General features: G+C 42.2%; 3 protein-coding genes across 7 annotated transcripts in view; 1 reads left to right on the top strand and 2 right to left on the bottom strand.

The window, feature by feature from the left end:
- ftcdnl1 (formiminotransferase cyclodeaminase N-terminal like 1) overlaps positions 1 to 1,439 on the bottom strand; it is a 54,414-nt gene extending 52,975 nt beyond the window's left edge. For 2 of the 5 annotated variants that reach the window (XM_079662759.1, XM_079662755.1), the window contains exon 1: positions 448 to 571. In XM_079662759.1, the coding sequence (XP_079518885.1) occupies positions 448 to 464 (17 nt within the window). In that variant the 5' untranslated portion in view covers positions 465 to 571. Of the gene's footprint in view, positions 1 to 447; positions 678 to 1,302 lie in introns of those variants that run through there. The other 3 variants (XM_079662757.1, XM_079662756.1, XM_079662758.1) reach the window with 3 other exon arrangements.
- cUnh2orf69 (chromosome Un C2orf69 homolog) lies at positions 1,433 to 5,972 on the top strand (the record flags this gene model as incomplete). The annotated part of the gene is made up of 3 exons (XM_079662760.1): positions 1,433 to 1,675; positions 3,808 to 4,046; positions 4,231 to 5,972. 3 exons carry the CDS (start codon positions 1,433 to 1,435, stop codon positions 4,706 to 4,708), a joined length of 960 nt encoding a protein of 319 aa, XP_079518886.1. The 3' UTR covers positions 4,709 to 5,972.
- Positions 5,794 to 16,539, bottom strand: stk17b (serine/threonine kinase 17b (apoptosis-inducing)). Its single transcript, XM_079662754.1, has 7 exons — positions 15,965 to 16,539; positions 13,162 to 13,374; positions 10,953 to 11,091; positions 9,456 to 9,582; positions 9,144 to 9,192; positions 8,689 to 8,868; positions 5,794 to 8,209 (listed from the first exon to the last, which is right to left on the bottom strand). Exons 1-7 carry the CDS (start codon positions 16,087 to 16,089, stop codon positions 7,978 to 7,980), a joined length of 1,065 nt encoding a protein of 354 aa, XP_079518880.1. The 5' UTR covers positions 16,090 to 16,539; the 3' UTR covers positions 5,794 to 7,977.
- Between the last annotated feature and the right edge of the window lie 693 nt (positions 16,540 to 17,232).

Here is a 17,232-nt window from a genome sequence, read left to right on the forward strand (position 1 = left end):
GCATTACTTGTTCTGGTATCATGATCTAATGGTAGCTTTTGCTATCAAACTTTGCACAGACTCTACTGTGTATCTACAGTTACTGTCACTTTGATAACTGCTCTCAATTTGGCATAATTTAGCATTCAAGCAATATTCCATAATTGTCTTTTGTGGCCATTGTGGCCAAATTAAAACAAATGTATGGACTTACCAGCACCTTTAAATTTGTCACCATAAGTCAATAACGTTTGTATTTGGTCTACTGTATCTGTTCAGTTTTGGCAATAAAGTCATTTACCAAATGTTTGTCAACCATAAACTGCTGAATTGAACACTCAGTTCTTGAAATCTCCAGAAAATTGCCTCAGTGCTGAAAGTTTGTTTCCTACAGTTACAACACATGTTCAAAGTCCATGCTGAAATAAGCTAACTCACTACATCTGCAATTTAAAAATATAAATGTACCAAAATAATCCTTCCATGGAGTTTGTGATACCTGCGTTACATTGAATAGTCTTTCATCATTTACATGGTCAGTGCATTAAAACAAACAGAGAACTAACTTTAGTGCAGCTGCTGCCAGAGTCGATGCACGACTATTTTGAACATGCAGACTTCAGTGCAAGATGATTCACTACTGTTTCCAACCTAATGGGTTGGACAATGCAATTTTGCACCATGATGTCACTGTCAATAAACCCTAATGGTTTTTTCTTTGTTCGATTGTGTGAATTATTGTGTATTGTTTGATATATGCATACGTTTATGTTTATACCGTTAAGAATATTGTTCATATGGATGTCTTTCTAATTTTATTAGAGGAATGTTATGCTTGCATTGTCTTACTTTCTTTTTTTTTATAAATGGATCCCGAAAGACATTAATAAATGATGATAGAGTATGTTGTTTCCTGCTGTTGCTTGAAATGTTTTATGTAATATTTATGTTTATATTTGTTTCTATGTATTCAATGATAGCCTTCGACTGACTGAATGGTCTGGTGTTGTTGACTGAATAGTCAAAACGGAAGTCGATAGGAGTATATGATCTCGACACACTAAGCTATCTTTGAAATCAGGAAAAAAAAAAAGACATGCGCAGAAGTGCTAGCGGTTTGCTGGCAGTTAGCTCCGTTCTTATTATACATCCATGGTTAGCTCTGGCTTTGCTGGCTGTCTGATAAACAGCGCCTCTGCGTGGACAAAACTACCCATTACTGTCAGAATTAAGTATAGTATAGGGAGATTCTGGAACTGCAAAGGACTGCCAGCGGATATAGAATAGCGTGAAATTATAAGCATTTCGGCTACAGCTACTTACAGGCATCTTGTTTTGACGTTAGCAGCAGATAACGAGATGCTAACAGTGACAGTTATCTGTTAGCTAGCTGACAGCCGCACCATGGAATGACTGCAGAGAGGACAACAAATCCGATTCTTATTTAGAGTCCATGCTAGCGTTGACAGTTAGGTTCACTCTATTATCTGTGGCAAAAACGATGTCCTCTGTATCAACCATGACATCCTCTGAACCCCCGGGGAGCCCGGAGCAGAGGCTCCAGAAGCTATTGGCGGTACCCGGAGCCGAGCCGAGCCGAGTGAACGATCTGCTCCTGCTCCGGCCCGAAGCTGCCACTGAGCCGGGGGAGGGGAGAGGCAACAGCCATGTGGTGTTTTTTCACGGGGATATCCAAGTGAGTGGAATGGAGGTTAGACACATATTATAAGCAGTGTGATGCCAGAACGGTGATGGTTGGCCGAAATGAGTGATTTTAGTCACTTATTTTTTATTTAGCGATATAGGAGTTACATACACGTACAGTGTCACATATACACAGAAGACAATAAGGAGCATTTACAAGTATCCAAGACAAATAACAAAATATACATGGAGGTGTGTGTGTGTTTGATGAAGACTGCATGGCTCCTGCCTCAAAGGACGAGTTTTCATGTTACTTCAAATGCAAAAAAATGTAAGAAACATATTGAAATGATAGTAGATTCAGACATTGAAGCCAAAGCAGGATATCTTTACTGGAAGATGTTATGACTCATACTACCTCGGTTTGTGCGTAAAAATTGAACAGATTAGCACCCACACTCTGCATATAGATTAGGCAGTTATTGGCTCAAGAATCACTAATATCCTGTGCATATATGGCTTAAATTAAACATAATCTTCAAGTTTTTATTTTCCTGTTTGCGTGTGAGAGTAATAAATGACACAATTATAATTAAAATGAAATGAGTAACAATATAATAGTCATATATCCTAGGAGGGGGGGCATTTAAATAGTAGCATGACCTTAAAGAAGTAGAAAGGGGTGGTGGCTGAAATCGGATTGAGGATTATGATTTAAATGTATCAATGAATGGGTTCCCGATTGCATCAAAATCAGTGGTTTGTTTTTTCCAATGAATCCATAAGCAGGTTTTTCCAAATTGTGATATTGCTTTTGTGTCGTGATTTACAATTCATGAGGATAGTTTGTTTTGCAATGATTGGGGCTATGGACAGAATTCTACTTGATGTAATGTTGAAGTTCACATTTGAAATGTCTCCTAGTAAACAAAGGGATGGGAAAAGGCGGATGTGGCAGTCCAGCAAAAGAGAGAGGTTGTCAGTGATGTTATGCCAGAATTGCTTAACTGGTGTGCATTCCCATGTGGCATGCATGCAGGTGTCTGTGGTGTTGAGTTCATAATATTTCTTATCACTAAATCAACAACAAACAGAGAAGTTGCAGGCAATGTTTTCAGAATTGTGAAAATGCATTTGCCAACCCGATCAAACAGCTCCAGCTTTTCAAATAGTATATTTTATTATAACGGTTTTCAACACAACACAATCAGTCAAAATGGTCAACGTTGGGGACACTCGGTTTTGACTGGAAAGTATGAATATGTGGAATGTGTGAACTAGTAAAACTGTAGTAGTATGATACTGTGCAAAATGGTGATACCCAATCAAGTAAAAGCAAAGTACTTTGAATGTGTACTTTAGTGCAGTGTTGAGTACATACATGTAGTTACATTCCAGCACTCCACCCACTAACGTTTGAATCCTGGACTTGAGTTTATGAAGCCACACAATAACAATGGGCTGATTTACTCAGAAATATGTATTTGATTTGATTTAGTTATTATTATAGTATATTATTTAAGATACAATTGATGTCCTGGTGTATTTCTTTCATGTGCTGCTATATGGCTCACTGATGCTGAAATATGTGTTTCTAGGTAATGGCATGCATTTTTCTGATGTGAAAACCTTGCACACATCATGTGACTCCTTATCGGTGTCATGAAAGCTTATCATCAGATTGAGTCCTGTGTTTACCTACAATTGTTGGTTATTCACACAACTAACATGACATGTTCATCTGAAATGCAGGTGTTATGTCCTCTTCTTGACTCCATGGGTTCATTGTGTTGTACTTATTTGGATTCATTTATTTATTATTCACCAGCTGACTGACTTATTCAAGAAATTGCCTTTTACTTTCAACAGAAGGTCAATTACCCGCTCTTACTGTAATACCAAGTGAAACAGCAACAGGGCTAACTTGACAGTCTCCTTCCATGTGGAGGCTGGCCTCCTCCATTTCCAAACTCAACTCATAGAAACTTGCTTTGGAGATTCCTGCTGTTTAGGTAATGGCACTATTTAGTTCTTGCAGAGCTGTGGACTCTGAGCTCATGTGAGGCTGCCAGTGTGACGAAGGCAGTGGTCCCTTTCGTGTCAGACACAGTGCAGAGCATGATGCTGTATCAGACATGTGATGTGTTTCAGTGTGTAGAGCCTCTCTCTGTGTGTTGTGTGCAGAACTTCCAGGAGGAGATGTCCCTGCAGCCTGACGGGGCCCCGTGGCTCTCCTGGAGTCTGGAGCAGGTAGCCCTCACTCTGGGCCGCCGCTTCCCCGACCGACACGTCTGGGTGGTGCGGGCCTCACGCATGCACCTCCACAAGTTCAGCTGCTATGTGAACTTCGTGGACAGCAACATGTTCGGGGCCCCCGAGCACGGGCCCTACTCTGCTGACTGTGGATCCTTCCGTCACCTCAGGTCTGTTTGTCTTCATAATCTTCTGTTCTCCCATCAGATCCGGCCCTGGGTCCAAATGTCACTGTATGCATGTATTTGTGACCATTAAAGAGGCTTTCATCCTGTCTCTCTGACATGCTCCACACTACAGGTTACTGCAGGCTGAGAGTGTTGTGCTGAGTCAGCTCTGTTTGTGATGTTGCAGGGCCCTGCTGAGTCACGGCATGCAGCGAGCCAACCTGCCAGACCCGCTGCAGCCACAGGGGGGGGCTGACGGCGTCCCCTCAGGGTTCTCCCTCACACTGGTGGGATTCAGCAAAGGATGCGTGGTGCTCAACCAGGTTGCGTACGAGCTGGCGGGGGCCCGTGCTGACCCCGATATGTCCCACTTTGTGAAGAGCGTCTCTGACATGTACTGGCTGGACGGGGGGCACCCGGGGGGCAGTGAGACCTGGGTGACCAACAAGCGGGTGCTGAAGGAGCTGGCTTCCAGCAGGGTGTCCCTTCACGCCCACGTCACCCCCTACGAGGTGTGTGACCCCATGCGGGACTGGGTGGGCCGCGAGCACGCACTCTTCATCAAAACCCTGGAAGAGTTTGGGGCCTGTCCCAGCAAGAAGCTGCACTTTGAGGGCGAGCCCCCCTCCATCCAGAGCCACTTCAGGGTCATCCAGGAGTTCTGAGTTTGCTTTAGCTTGTGAGAGTCGTATTAGCTGCTCCTGGCACCTGCTGCTGTTTGTCCTTTCTTCTGTTGAACCCCCCAACCAAGAATTCACATCTGATTTGGAGTAGAGTTTGGTTCCAACATGAATGATTGTTGTTGTTTATGAGGAATGTTATCTTCTCAGGTGTACAGGAAGTGTCATTTTGACACTTTTATTGTAGAGATTCTTGACTTCCGTTTAAATGCTGGGCCTTACTTGGTCAACTAGTTTGAGAAAGTTATGTTGTCTGTCCTGTAGTTTGATGCATACGATGTATTCTTCACCAATAATCATATTTTTGTTTAAAAATGACATTCCAGTTACTTTCTGTTCTGGAGCTTTCCCTCACCTCTCATGATCATTCAGCAAGCTTTAAAGTCCATCTGCTGATGACCGTGTGCATGTAGACAAGGAATGTTGTCAACTGTTGTCTTTGACAAGGAGCTCCATGAAGCAGTATTCTTAGAGTCTTGTCTTTCACAAGCCGGCTCTTTAATGAAAAACTTTTGAATTGTACGTGTTTTATTTGAATTATAAACAGAGCAGGTTCACATGCTGTCTATTTGATGGATCTTATCCTCACAAAATACCAAACTATCTTATCAATGATGATGTTTTTCATGGCTAAACAAACTGTTATATCATAGCCATAAGCTTTGTATTTAAATCAAATAGGTTTGAATGTATATGTACAATGTTTTCCAGTGGATATGACCTCTGTAAGCTTCTTTGCACTACGCTGACTACTCATTCAGCTGAATGTCACTTCAGATCATTCCATTGTGTTCACTACTTACAATGTGGATACAATGCATGCAAGAAGATACCATTATCTTTGAAGTTATTGACCAACCAAAGTAACTTCTTATTAATCCTCTGCTTGCTAATTGGTATTCACTGACACCATGATATTGTGTCCTGGTTGCTAATATATATATATATAAGATGTTAGTCACTATTGAACACCACAGATGGTGTAGCTTCATACAGGGCAGTTCCAGCAGGGGGCAGCAGTGAGGTGGAAGTATGGTTGACTCGAGGCAAGAAACAGAGAGACAGTCAGATATGTTCTACAACCTTTAATGAGCGATTCAGTTTGCTTTGTGATGCCTACATATTAGCCTGCAGTTGATCAGAATAGAAAACAATAAGGATTATGTCTTTTTTTTGTCATTTCAGATGCAATCAGAATGCTCATACATAAAAGAACAAATATAAAATGCTAATAAACATCTGGAACATGTCTTTGTGGCTGGTTTTGAGTGTAACCCAGTGTCATTCAGCACACACACACACTTCCTGTTTCAAATCACTTTTTTCCAACTTGAGGTATTAGAAAAGTTTATATTTCAGATGAATTCAGATTCAAGCGTGTTTCCTGTTACAGTATCAGAAGAGCTCTGAATCTTGTATAAACTATCAGACGGAATGATTTCCCAGCTGTCTGGAATCTTCCACCTCTGTGAGGATCAAATACCCGTCCAGAGGAACATCTTTAACAGTGTGGTGTGTTCCAGTGTTTGAAGAATGACAGCATACAGATGACAGCATGGCTGTGGCTGGAGACACCCTCCCACACACACAGGCCATGGTACCAGCTGGTGACGACAACAAACAACAACAATGAGCTCTCATTGGCTTTGGCACCTCGGAACAGAGGAGGAATGTTTGAGTGGAGGAGCAGCTGCACCTTAGATCTCACATCTCTTTCTAAAACCCAAATCATCCCTACATACATCTTTACACTTAACATCACAACTTCATTAGGAATACCCCAAAACTATACACATATTTCCAGTCTTCCTCTTCCTCCTGACCTCTCGCTTTACTTCCTGGTTACCACCCTAACAATCTGTCCTTCACTTCCATCTTCCCAACTCACTGCAGTCAAACTATGTATTCTTTCATCACACTGGAAACAGCTCGTTTTAAATAACACCTTCATCATCCTCTCACACTTCCTAATAAGACACGTGAGCACATTATTTACATAAAAATATGAGTCCAGCACATAAATAATAATAGGCCTATAAGTATAACATTAAGAAAACAAAGTGAGCAGAAAGAGCAGCATGCCCTGAGATGAGTGCACAGGAACACATTGAGCGCTGGCTTCATGAAGGAAAGTGAATGGCTTGGAGGGGCTGAAGAACACAGCTTTAATAACGGCTGGCCTTTGGGCTCATCACTTGAATACGTGTGCTAATGAGGTAAGTGCTGAAGTGGCGTGTCTCCGGCTAACAGAGAGGAACTTGGCAGCTGAGGAAGTGATGTGAGTATGTGCGGGCGTGGTGTGTGAACGGCTGCATGACTCACTGCTCTCTCAGCCGCTACAGTTTGAACTTTCTATGTCAGGATAAACAGGAATGCTGAGTCATTATTGCTCATGATCAGCCCTTCTTTGAAGCAGTAAAAAAGTGTATTTCAAGTGGAAGCCGTTCAGGTCTTTGGGAGGGACCGATGCTATTGTTGGACTTAATAATAATAATGAGTTTGATCTACAAACCTGAGCTTCATTTCAACCCAAACATATGGAATGTAATGCATGCGTGTTATCCAGCCCCTCTGCTGGTTCTGTTTAAAGTCCAAGCAGCTTCAAAACAGTGTGTAGTCATCGACAGCAGCGTGTTTTAGGGACTTGAATCACATGTAACCAAAGTCAAAGGGCTTCCTATAATGCAGCGGTACATAAAGATAAGGTCAGCCTTCCCCTTTACGCTGGTGCTTATCTGAATATCACCTTTCTGCTGAAGCTGCAGTGACTAAGAACACTTTTCACTTCTCACTTTAAGGCAGAGCGCTATTAAATGCTTTCTGGAGAAAATAGATTTGAAAATGCACGACATAAGAGTTGCATAGATTTCCCTAGAAACAGTCCCCACTAGCCCCCATCAGCACAGGAGCAGCCAGACACTGACACAGAGGGGGCTGACAACAGCTAAATGATTATTAGGAAAGGTTTGAAATACTTAAGGTTAAACAAACAGCATTCATTGAAACCTTCTGTACAATTGTCACACTTTTTATCAGTGATGGATTAGTGATGGATCAGTGATGGATCTCAAGATGTAGCTGGTTATCTTTGGTCTGAAAGGTCCATCATGGAATTGAGCTATTAGTGAAATATAAACACAATTTAAGTACTTAGAATGGTGACAGACAGCTGGTTTTCTGGAGGTTTAAAATGATTTAAAAGCTCACAGGAAGAGGCCCCCGCCTGCATTCCTCCTTTTTCCACCTTTTACTTTTCAAAAGTCACCGTCTCCAGCGGCGGGCCTTTCCTCGTCGAAGCGAAACTTTTTAGCGTGCGAGTGGGGCGACTCCAGGAAGTTCTCCTTGTCCTCGGGGTCTTCGGCTGGGGCCCCCCACTTGGTGCCGCAGCTTCTCTCCCGAACAGAGCGGGTGGATGCAGGCTCGGGGCTCAGACACAGCTGCCACAGCCAGGGGTGGCTCATACACTCTGCAGCGGTGGGCCTGTCCCTGGGGGGGGACGACGACAAACAGTCACCTTCAGTACAGGGTTAGTTATTCAGTTAGTTATAGAAAACATTAAATGCCACTAAAGACATGACCAAGAGAAAGTAAAGAGAAATATTTTATGTTGTTTATGTTTGTATGTTTTCTCCACAACATGTAGCAGATCCATAGGAACAGAAAGACTTAGATGTGCTTTATTTACTTTCATTTGGTAGTGTTCATTTGTCAAAGCAAAGTCAATAAATCGGTTGTTAAAGGAGACGATGAGGAGAAAGCACCATGTAACACCAACACCTGCAGTATGTTCAAAGTGACACCAAGGGGCCGAAGGACCTGGAGAACCACGTTCAAGGTAGAGGGTATCTTTTTGCATTATTGGGCAAGAATCCCTTCATACCCTCTCAGTTTAACTTGGATGTTACCCTTGGGTATTTTTCCATCTTGTGGAAAATGCCCTCATCTTTGTGTCTGAGCTCACTCACTCGGGCGTTTTGACCAGCAGCTTGCGGATGAAGTCCACAGCGAGCTCGGACACTCTGGAGAAGGCCTCCATGCTGTAGTCCACGTTCACCTGTGACACGTTCAGGTACGTCTCTTGCTTGTCGTCACCGACAAACGGAGACTCGCCCGTCACCAGCATGTAGGTGATCACCCCCACACTCCTGAGGAACACATGGAGAAGAGTCAGAGCATGTGGAGGAGCTGTGGCTCATTCACTCTATAAAAAGTCCTATTTTTTCATAACTTTGGCCACCGTGAGAACAAAGGTGACTATTAAAATAATGATCCAACGTGTAAACAGCTATTAGCTTTAGCAGAGCTACTTAGAGGTGTGTGGTTTTATACTGTAATGGATAACCTTCATTTTAGTTTGAAGACATTTGGTTGAAAGATAAAACGATGGCATTTCATTAGTCACAAAGTGTCAGCCACTCACCACAGGTCGGTGGCTGTTGTGATGGGCTCATAGTTCAGGATCTCTGGAGCTGAATAAAGACATGAAGCAAAAAGTCTGACGTCATTCAATATTACAAGAATGTCTCCTGTTTGTAATATCTCGTTTCATTTCATAGCCGCTGTTGTTTTTGTCACCACTACTGACGTCTTATATTTCTGTTGTGTCTTTGTTGTTATTCAAAACAACAATTAAAGTCACAAAGGGCTGAATGAGTGAAATCTACATGGGAAAAAAAATAGTCCTCTGGAGGGCGCTCTTCCGGTCTAAGCGTGTTCACCATCATCAGCTTACCCACATACTCCGGCGTTCCCAGGATCTCTCTGAGCTCTCCGACCGCTCCCAGCCTGCGGGCCAGGCCGAAGTCTACGATCTTTATGTCGCCCGGAGGAGAGAGGCAGGTCAGCAAGATGTTCTGCGGCTGAGGGAGAACGAGGTGCAGAGGTGAACAGCATGCAGAGCAGCAGCCGGAGATAACACCGTCTTTACATAACAGAGTATAACTCTTTGAACCTGTACTCAGTAAAGTGTGTTTACCGTTCTGAACATTATTTATAGAAGTGCTGAGAACACACTGATCATATGACGCTGTGTCAACACTGAACATCAAGGAAAGCTAATTCCACATTCAGTATGAGCTTTATGAGTGGACAATATGACTGGAGAGATTTGTGATTGCTGCGATGTAGCCGCACTGCGATCGACCTATTGGGCGCCCCTGCTCTACAACCATTACTCCTGAAGACATTATCACTTCATTCGGTCACAACACTTTGAGTTGACAGATCTTTGACTTGTAGTGACAGTCATTTCATACGTCAAGAGTCTCCATGTACTTCCTAGAGTTTCATATTTGTATGGGTAGATTTGAAAACAAATGCATTAACCCTTATGACAAACGCAGAAACTTATGGTGCATCGTTATATTTTATATAATTTATTCCAGTAGCGCCTGATTAAAGTAAGCTGATGTTTTTTTATTTTGTTTATTAATCATGCTTAGATTCCTTATTTTTTTAAGTATGTAATTCAGCCTAATGGGTAAGAGTGTGAAGGACCAGCTGATATCTTCAAATTGTTTAATATCGAGTCAGAAAAAATAAAGAAACAGAAATGCAGGCTCCACACATGAAGCATGTGAAGCCCTGGGCAGCTGCTGCGTGTTCAGGTGAGCTGCCATGTAAAGCCTCAGTACAGATCACAGGGTGCAGTGACGTTGCCTTCTTTACAGAATCACTTATCTCTTTTTAATCCTATTTCTATATCCTTTCTTTTTTGTGATGTCTTTTAATTGCTTTTTTTTCATTATTTTCTTGAAATCTGATTTCCTTTTTTTTTAATCTTTCATCATAGTTTGTCTTGTCTCTACCATGTGTCTCCGTGTCTAACCTTTGTTTTGTGTCGCTGTTGTAAGCTTCACTGTTTGAATTTCTCTTGTTATTTGGCCTTTATTCCATCTTGTGCTTTGCTTTGTCAGTCAACGCACTTTGTAAACTGAAGCTGCTTCACAAAGACCATCACAATGCCTTAATAATGTCAAAATGATGTTACAGTGTGCGGTTGGGCTTTGCCCTGCGCAAGGCTTCTTGTTCACTTCTAATCCCAGCTCTGGGCACAGAAACAGGAAGATGGGCTTTAGAGTCCACAGCTTCTCTAAAAAACAATACACAGCCGAGCACTTAAGAGGGAAGTCTGTGGTGAAGCGTGTGAAAATAGTTTCCCTACGCTCCAGCTACAGTGCGCGCGTGTGCGTGCGTGCGTGAGTGAGTGAGTGAGTGAGTGTGTGCAGACCTTCAGGTCCAGGTGCACCAGGCTGCTCTGGTGCAGGTGATGGACCCCCTCCAGAGTCTGTCTGATGAGTCTGGTGATCTGGGCCTCTGGCAGCAGCTCCTCAGACATACAGTGGTCAAATATCTCTCCACCGGCCGCACTTCAACACACAGGTACACACATCACACACTCTAGCATCATGTCCGAGGAGCGTAAACACCAGGCAGGTTTGTTACATTCAATGTTGTTTGTAACATGCCTCAGTTGAATACCCAATTCTTATCTACGGTATGTAACTAAAGGAAACATACCTTTCACTCCATCAGAAAACACAATGCAATAGTTTTTGAATATTCATTTTTAAATGTGGATTTGTTACGGCAGAACTGTCTCTAGTAAGGAACGAAAAAGACACCCGAAGAAGAAAACAAGAAAGGAAAGAGGTTAAAAGACTCAGAGCTTGGCGACAGATAAATCAGCCGAAGACAGACAGGAAGTAAACACTAAGGGGAACAGCAGAAGACAGACAGGATGTAAACACTAAAGGGAACAGCAGAAGAAGACAGACAGGAAGTAAACACTAAGGGGAACAGCAGAAGAAGACAGACAGGAAGTAAACACTAAAGGGCACAGCAGAAGAAGACAGACAGGAAGTAAACACTAAGGGGAACAGAAGAAGAAGACAGACAGGAAGTAAACACTAAAGGGAACAGAAGAAGAAGACAGACAGGAAGTAAACACTAAGGGGAACAGATGAAGAAGACAGACAGGAAGTAAACACTAAAGGGAACAGCAGAAGAAGACAGACAGGAAGTAAACACTAAGGAGAACAGAAGAAGAAGACAGACCGGAAGTAAACACTAAAGGGAACAGCAGAAGAAGACAGACAGGAAGTAAACACTAAGGGGAACAGAAGAAGACAGACAGGAAGTAAACACTAAGGGGAACAGAAGAAGAAGGCAGACAGGAAGTAAAGGGAACACGGTAGCAAGTCGGCATGTAATAAGCGGGATAAAGTGCAGTGAGCCGGTCAACAATGACAAAAGAACCCCTTCAGGGTGATTCGGGAGCCTGAAAGGGTTCTTTCTGCTACAGTGACCGGCTCACTGCACTTTATGCTTACTAGTATGTGATGCACTTTACACAGGAGAAACAGGAATATACAGTTTTCATGGGGTGCAGGGAGGCCTGGTTTCAGAGTTTTATTGAGTCAAAAGGCCACCTCCTTCCTGCTGACTCGCTGTAGGTAAGAGAGCTGAAGTTGACAGTAAGCCCTACAATGTTACACCGAGTACAAGGTCCACCTGATTTGATTACATTTCCGGTTATTCAACTTTCTAATTTGGTATTTTCTTAGCCCTCATTGAGCTGCCCAGGCGTCTAGAACAAACAAAGTGAATGGTTGGAGCCGCCTCTGCTCAGGAAGGGATTACAGTGTCTCCAACAACAAGTATTAAGGTGTGGTTAGAAAATCTGAGCAATTCACTTATAAAACAACCTTTTTGCATTCTCATTTACAATTTGCAACTCTCTTCTAGTTTCCTTTTGATGGTACAATGAAAACCGGATATATGACATGCCATAAGAAGCCCTGGAGTTCTGCTGCTCCAGTTCTATGTCTACGATTCTTTCTGTGTGATCTGAAAAGGTGAAAAACATTGTTCTGCAAGGATAGTTGGATACGCTTACTTCCTTCATTACTTTTCATCTTTTAAAACAACAGTTTGGTGAATTATTTCCCAAAAAGAGTATAACAATAACAAACACTAAGAAATGATCCTGAAAGCAAAAGGAACTACCTTCCAAAACCCCCAACTCGTTTCACAGATTAAATCTTTTGATTTTGAGAGGAACAAGAAAACCCTGTGTTCATCTGGTTTGAGGTCATAGACAAAGGAGAGGAAAAATAATAAAGCTTTGGTGAAGGTCAAGAGGTCAGGCCCTGATGCCTATGAGGATGTTTATTCAGGTCTACCAGAGCTGGAGTTTCAGCTCAAACTGAACAGTCATTTGAGCTAACATGGCTTTCGTCTCAAAACAAATAAGTCCTGATGAACCTGTTAGTGACTATGAGCATTACATAAACAATATGAGTGAGCGTGGCAGCTCCTTAGGACTGAGCACGATCATGCTGTTTGCTTGTTGTTGGTAGGAAGATGTATCCAGGGTCAGACTGATCTGATGTACCATACATTTCGTTTAAGTATCACTGGTTGTGTAGTGAACTCACTATTCCAGCATGAGGACGATGTCGTGGTCTGTCTCGTGCGCCGCGTGCAGGTTGACCACGCGGGCGTTGTTGCGGGCGGTCTCCAGAACCGCCATCTCGTGGATGACCTCGGCCCGGCAGTCACGACCTCGCCTCCTCTTCCGGAGGAACTTGGCAGCAAACACTTTCCCTGTGGCCTTCTCCACACATCGCTTCACCACCGCAAACTTTCCCCTGGGAAGCAGAAAGTGGACGTATGTTAAGTTATCAAAGTTATTATATTTTTATTTTGTAATGGTTTATGGCAGCATAGCGGTTTAATCCTGCACAAAACTATTTTTAGAAATTTCAAGCTGGGTTAGGCCCACAAACTGATGGTGTTCAGGGTTAATGACATACAGCCTTTTGTATCTAACACACATCATCAGTGAAGATGTGCTACATGCTAGGGACAGATTTCAAAATAAGAACAAAAAGAGGGGCAAATCTAAAGAGCTGAGTGGAAAATATTCAGACTTAAGGTTTCTATGAGTTAAGCCCCATTATGCAACCGAGTCATATTCCGTTAGACTCTCCCTTACCAGTAAATGCCACACCTGTCAAACGTCATGCCTTCTGTCATTAACTTATAACCACTGATGTTCTCACAAGTATTTCCTCTTGCCAATAAACAACTGTTTATAGATTTTTTTTAAATACTCCTCATGAAAGGTACCTTTTTTGAAATTGGGGAAGATGGCCCCCAGGAAACATCTGCTTATCATGTGGTTATGGCTTATATTCCAATGGACTGCATTTATATAGCCCTTTATCCAGTCTTTACGTCCACTTAAACCACTCACAGTTGTTAAGCTGTGTTTCTGGCCCACTGATGCATGCCCTGTGTTCAGCCCCTGCATCAAACACTCTTAACCTACCAGATGCTATGCTAACCAGCTGGTGGGCTGCAGACTTTGACGTTTGGCACTGCTTCAATAACAGAGCCTTTTTTTTCAATCAGGGCTCTTTCTAAAAGGAGCGTACTAATGTTAAGGAGGGCATCTGAGAACCCCCCCCATAGTAGTAAACAATCAGCAAGAGTGATTTCATTCTGTTTCTGTCTTTCAAGCACTACAGCTGACTCTTCTCACATAAAATAATCATTTCAGACAATGTTCATAAAGAAAATACTAATGATGCAAGTTAAAAAAACTCCATAAATACATATCAACAGATGTATCTTAAAGGTTGCAGCCTAACAAAGAAATATACAAACATGTTTTGTGACATTTTTCACTGATAAAGATCAGTGTTTATTACATTACATTACATGTCACTTGTTAGACGCTTTTATCCAAAGCGACTTCCATACTCAATACTGTGGGCAATCCCCACAGGAGCACTTTGGGGTGAAGTGTCTCAGGGACACAACGACATGCTGACTGCAGTGGGGTTTGAACCTGTGCTCCCCTGATCCCAACACCAATGCACTACCCACTGCACCACATGCCTCCGCTTATTAAAGCCAATGTTGTTCACTTTCCTTCAAAAAGGTCAAAGCAGAAATAGAACAGCCCTCATAATGTTCTTAAAAGTATTGTACATCAGAACTTCCTGTTTTGTCGAATTACAAACACATACATGTAAGTGGCTGTACCATTTCTTCTTTCTAAAGTTTAGTTTCCACATGTGCTCGTTTTCTTCCCCCTGTGTTGTAATAAGAATGATCAAGTATGCTGCATGACACATTACTTTAAACACACCACAGAGATCTTAGGATATGATCATCCACCGTCAGCTGTTGCCATGGCAAACACAAAGTGCATAACACACAATGAATAACACACAGTGCCGTACACACAGTGCCGTACCCATGACAAAGGTATACTGTAGCACGATGAAGTCAGGTCCCCTGGCACGGCAAGGCGCGTATGTACAGTGGTTAAGCTTACAGTCCAGAGTCCAACATCAGCTGAAGTCTGTGCATTGAATGACTTGATCTGTGCAAGCCATGCATGCACATACAGACATTATATTATTATAAGTGGTTAGAGAAAGGACAGGTTATTCTCTACCAAAACAGTATTTTGTTCAGGATTCTGTTAAAGGTTTCTGTTGTTCATGTGAAATGTAGCAGTTGTAGCTTTGTTACTCTCATGTTGGATGCTGTGTTAATCTGTAGTGACAATGTAACCTAGTTTGGTGACCCAGTTTAGTCTGAACACTCAGTTGCAATAATACAGAAAAGGAGTGTCATTTGAAACGATGTCACAACACATTGTATCGTGTGATAGTGGCAGAAGGGTCGATACATGATTCACTTTGGAATACTTTCAGAATCAGAATCTAAATACTTTTTCTATCCAGAGGGAAATTGGATTGTGTGACAATTGCTCAAATTAAGTATTAAATAAAGAAAATGAAATAAAGATATTTATAAAAAAAAAATAAGAAGTTAAAGAAAAATGAATTACCAGTGAGATCAACCATTGTAAATGTATGACAGTGTCCAACTGTTGTTAATGTTGCATTACAGAGGCTTTCCTCAGCACGGTCCTTATACATGTTATTGTAATGCGGTCTGGACTGTGGTTATGAGCTAACAGTCCATTTGTAATGAAAACTGTCCTGTTAACGATATGTTTACAGTGAGACACACGTTTAAAACACCATACCACATTTAAAATCCCAAATATTCCCATTCATAGATCCCGTCCGTAAGAAATCTTAGTAATAGTGCCTAACGTAACCACTTTTCCCGTCCTGCAGTCAGCGTTCTACCCAGAGGAGAGCCTCTGAGCCCCCCCAGAGACCCTCACAGTCCCGGGACAGCAGTCACACTCACCTTCCGAGCTCTCCGGTGAATTCATACACACTCTCCATGGGCTCCGTGCTGATGGGGGTCTGACACTCGCAGAGCAGCCCCGCCGCCGCCGGCCCGCTGCGACTGTCCAGCCGCCTCCGAGACATCTCTGCTGCTCAGGGATCAGCCCCGCTGCCTGCCAGCTGCCCGGCTGCTGGGACCACGGTGAACGCTTACAGAATGAGACTAACTAACCTGAGAGGCTATCTAACGTTTACACTGCCAGCTCTACATCAGTCACATGTTAATGTTAACTAAACCGGTTACTATGCTAGTTTAGTTTAGCTACTTTACCGATCCGGCTAGCTCAACTGTCGCTAACTAAGTTAGCTCGACGGTCAATGTCGCGGCTTCTAAAGTAAGTTAAACCAATTTCCCCAAGCTCAACTAAAGAGGAACGGCTAGTCTCTAAAAGCTTTAGCTACGACTGTATCCGGTGGTTAAATTATCCGAAGTGCCGCTGCAGGCTACAGAGGAAAGGGTTAGTTCGTATATCTGGAGAGTTTTCGATCATTTTCACATCCTTCTGTTTGACACTGTGTGGACACGTCACTGCCTGGCGCATGCGCATTATTGTTGTGTTTGAAAAGGGGGTCGAGTTTATTTGAAACGTGAATTCAAAAGCTGTAACCTGTAAACATTGACTCCATAATTATGGTCATACGTTTGACTTTCTGAGTCACACATTTTTCAAAGTAATCAAAAGTTCAACTTCTACTAGGGTTTGGGTTATTTTATTATAACTTTAAAATTCAATAAAAGTCATCATTTTTAGCGGCTCTACATTATTCTTTTAATTGTTTTTTTAGCCTAGCCTACAAAGTCATACTTAGTAGTTTACGTTTTTAACTCACCAGTGTTTTTATTTGTTTTAATGTTTAACATGTTCTTAACATTGAACAAGTGGTGGTTTTAGTCAGAAATGAACTTCCATGCGTATGGAGCCCCTGTCACTGAGAGTAGGCCTACACTCAACTCAATACAGAGCCCATAAAGAGACCAACGTTCTTATGCATTATGCAATTACAAATGTATCAAGTATGTATATAGGGATAGTTTTACATTTTGATTATATTTATTTCTCCCCAAATAGTGTTTTTTATTTTGTTGAATGTATTCAACTTTTCTATTTCTCTTGTTTTCACATAAATCAGAAGAAAAGGTTAAAACTTTAGGTTAAGGAGAGTATTATTTCATCAAGGAGGGGTAGTATAGTGGCAACACAATAATGAAGGGTTTCCTTTTGTGAA

Source organism: Notothenia rossii (genome assembly GCF_949606895.1).
Source record: "Notothenia rossii genome assembly, chromosome: 2".
Taxonomy (NCBI): Eukaryota; Metazoa; Chordata; class Actinopteri; order Perciformes; family Nototheniidae; genus Notothenia; species Notothenia rossii.

What these genes read in the sequence shown, in the direction of transcription:
- stk17b (XM_079662754.1), bottom strand. Translation starts at nt 16,089, where the DNA reads ATGTCTCGGAGGCGGCTGGACAGTCGCAGCGGGCCGGCGGCGGCGGGG. An exon ending in ACAACAGCCACCGACCTGTG is followed by an intron (nt 8,869 to 9,143) that starts GTGAGTGGCTGA and finishes TGTGTTCCTCAG; the next exon opens with GAGTGTGGGGGTGATCACCT. An exon ending in CTGCTGGTCAAAACGCCCGA is followed by an intron (nt 8,210 to 8,688) that starts GTGAGTGAGCTC and finishes GTCCCCCCCCAG; the next exon opens with GGACAGGCCCACCGCTGCAG.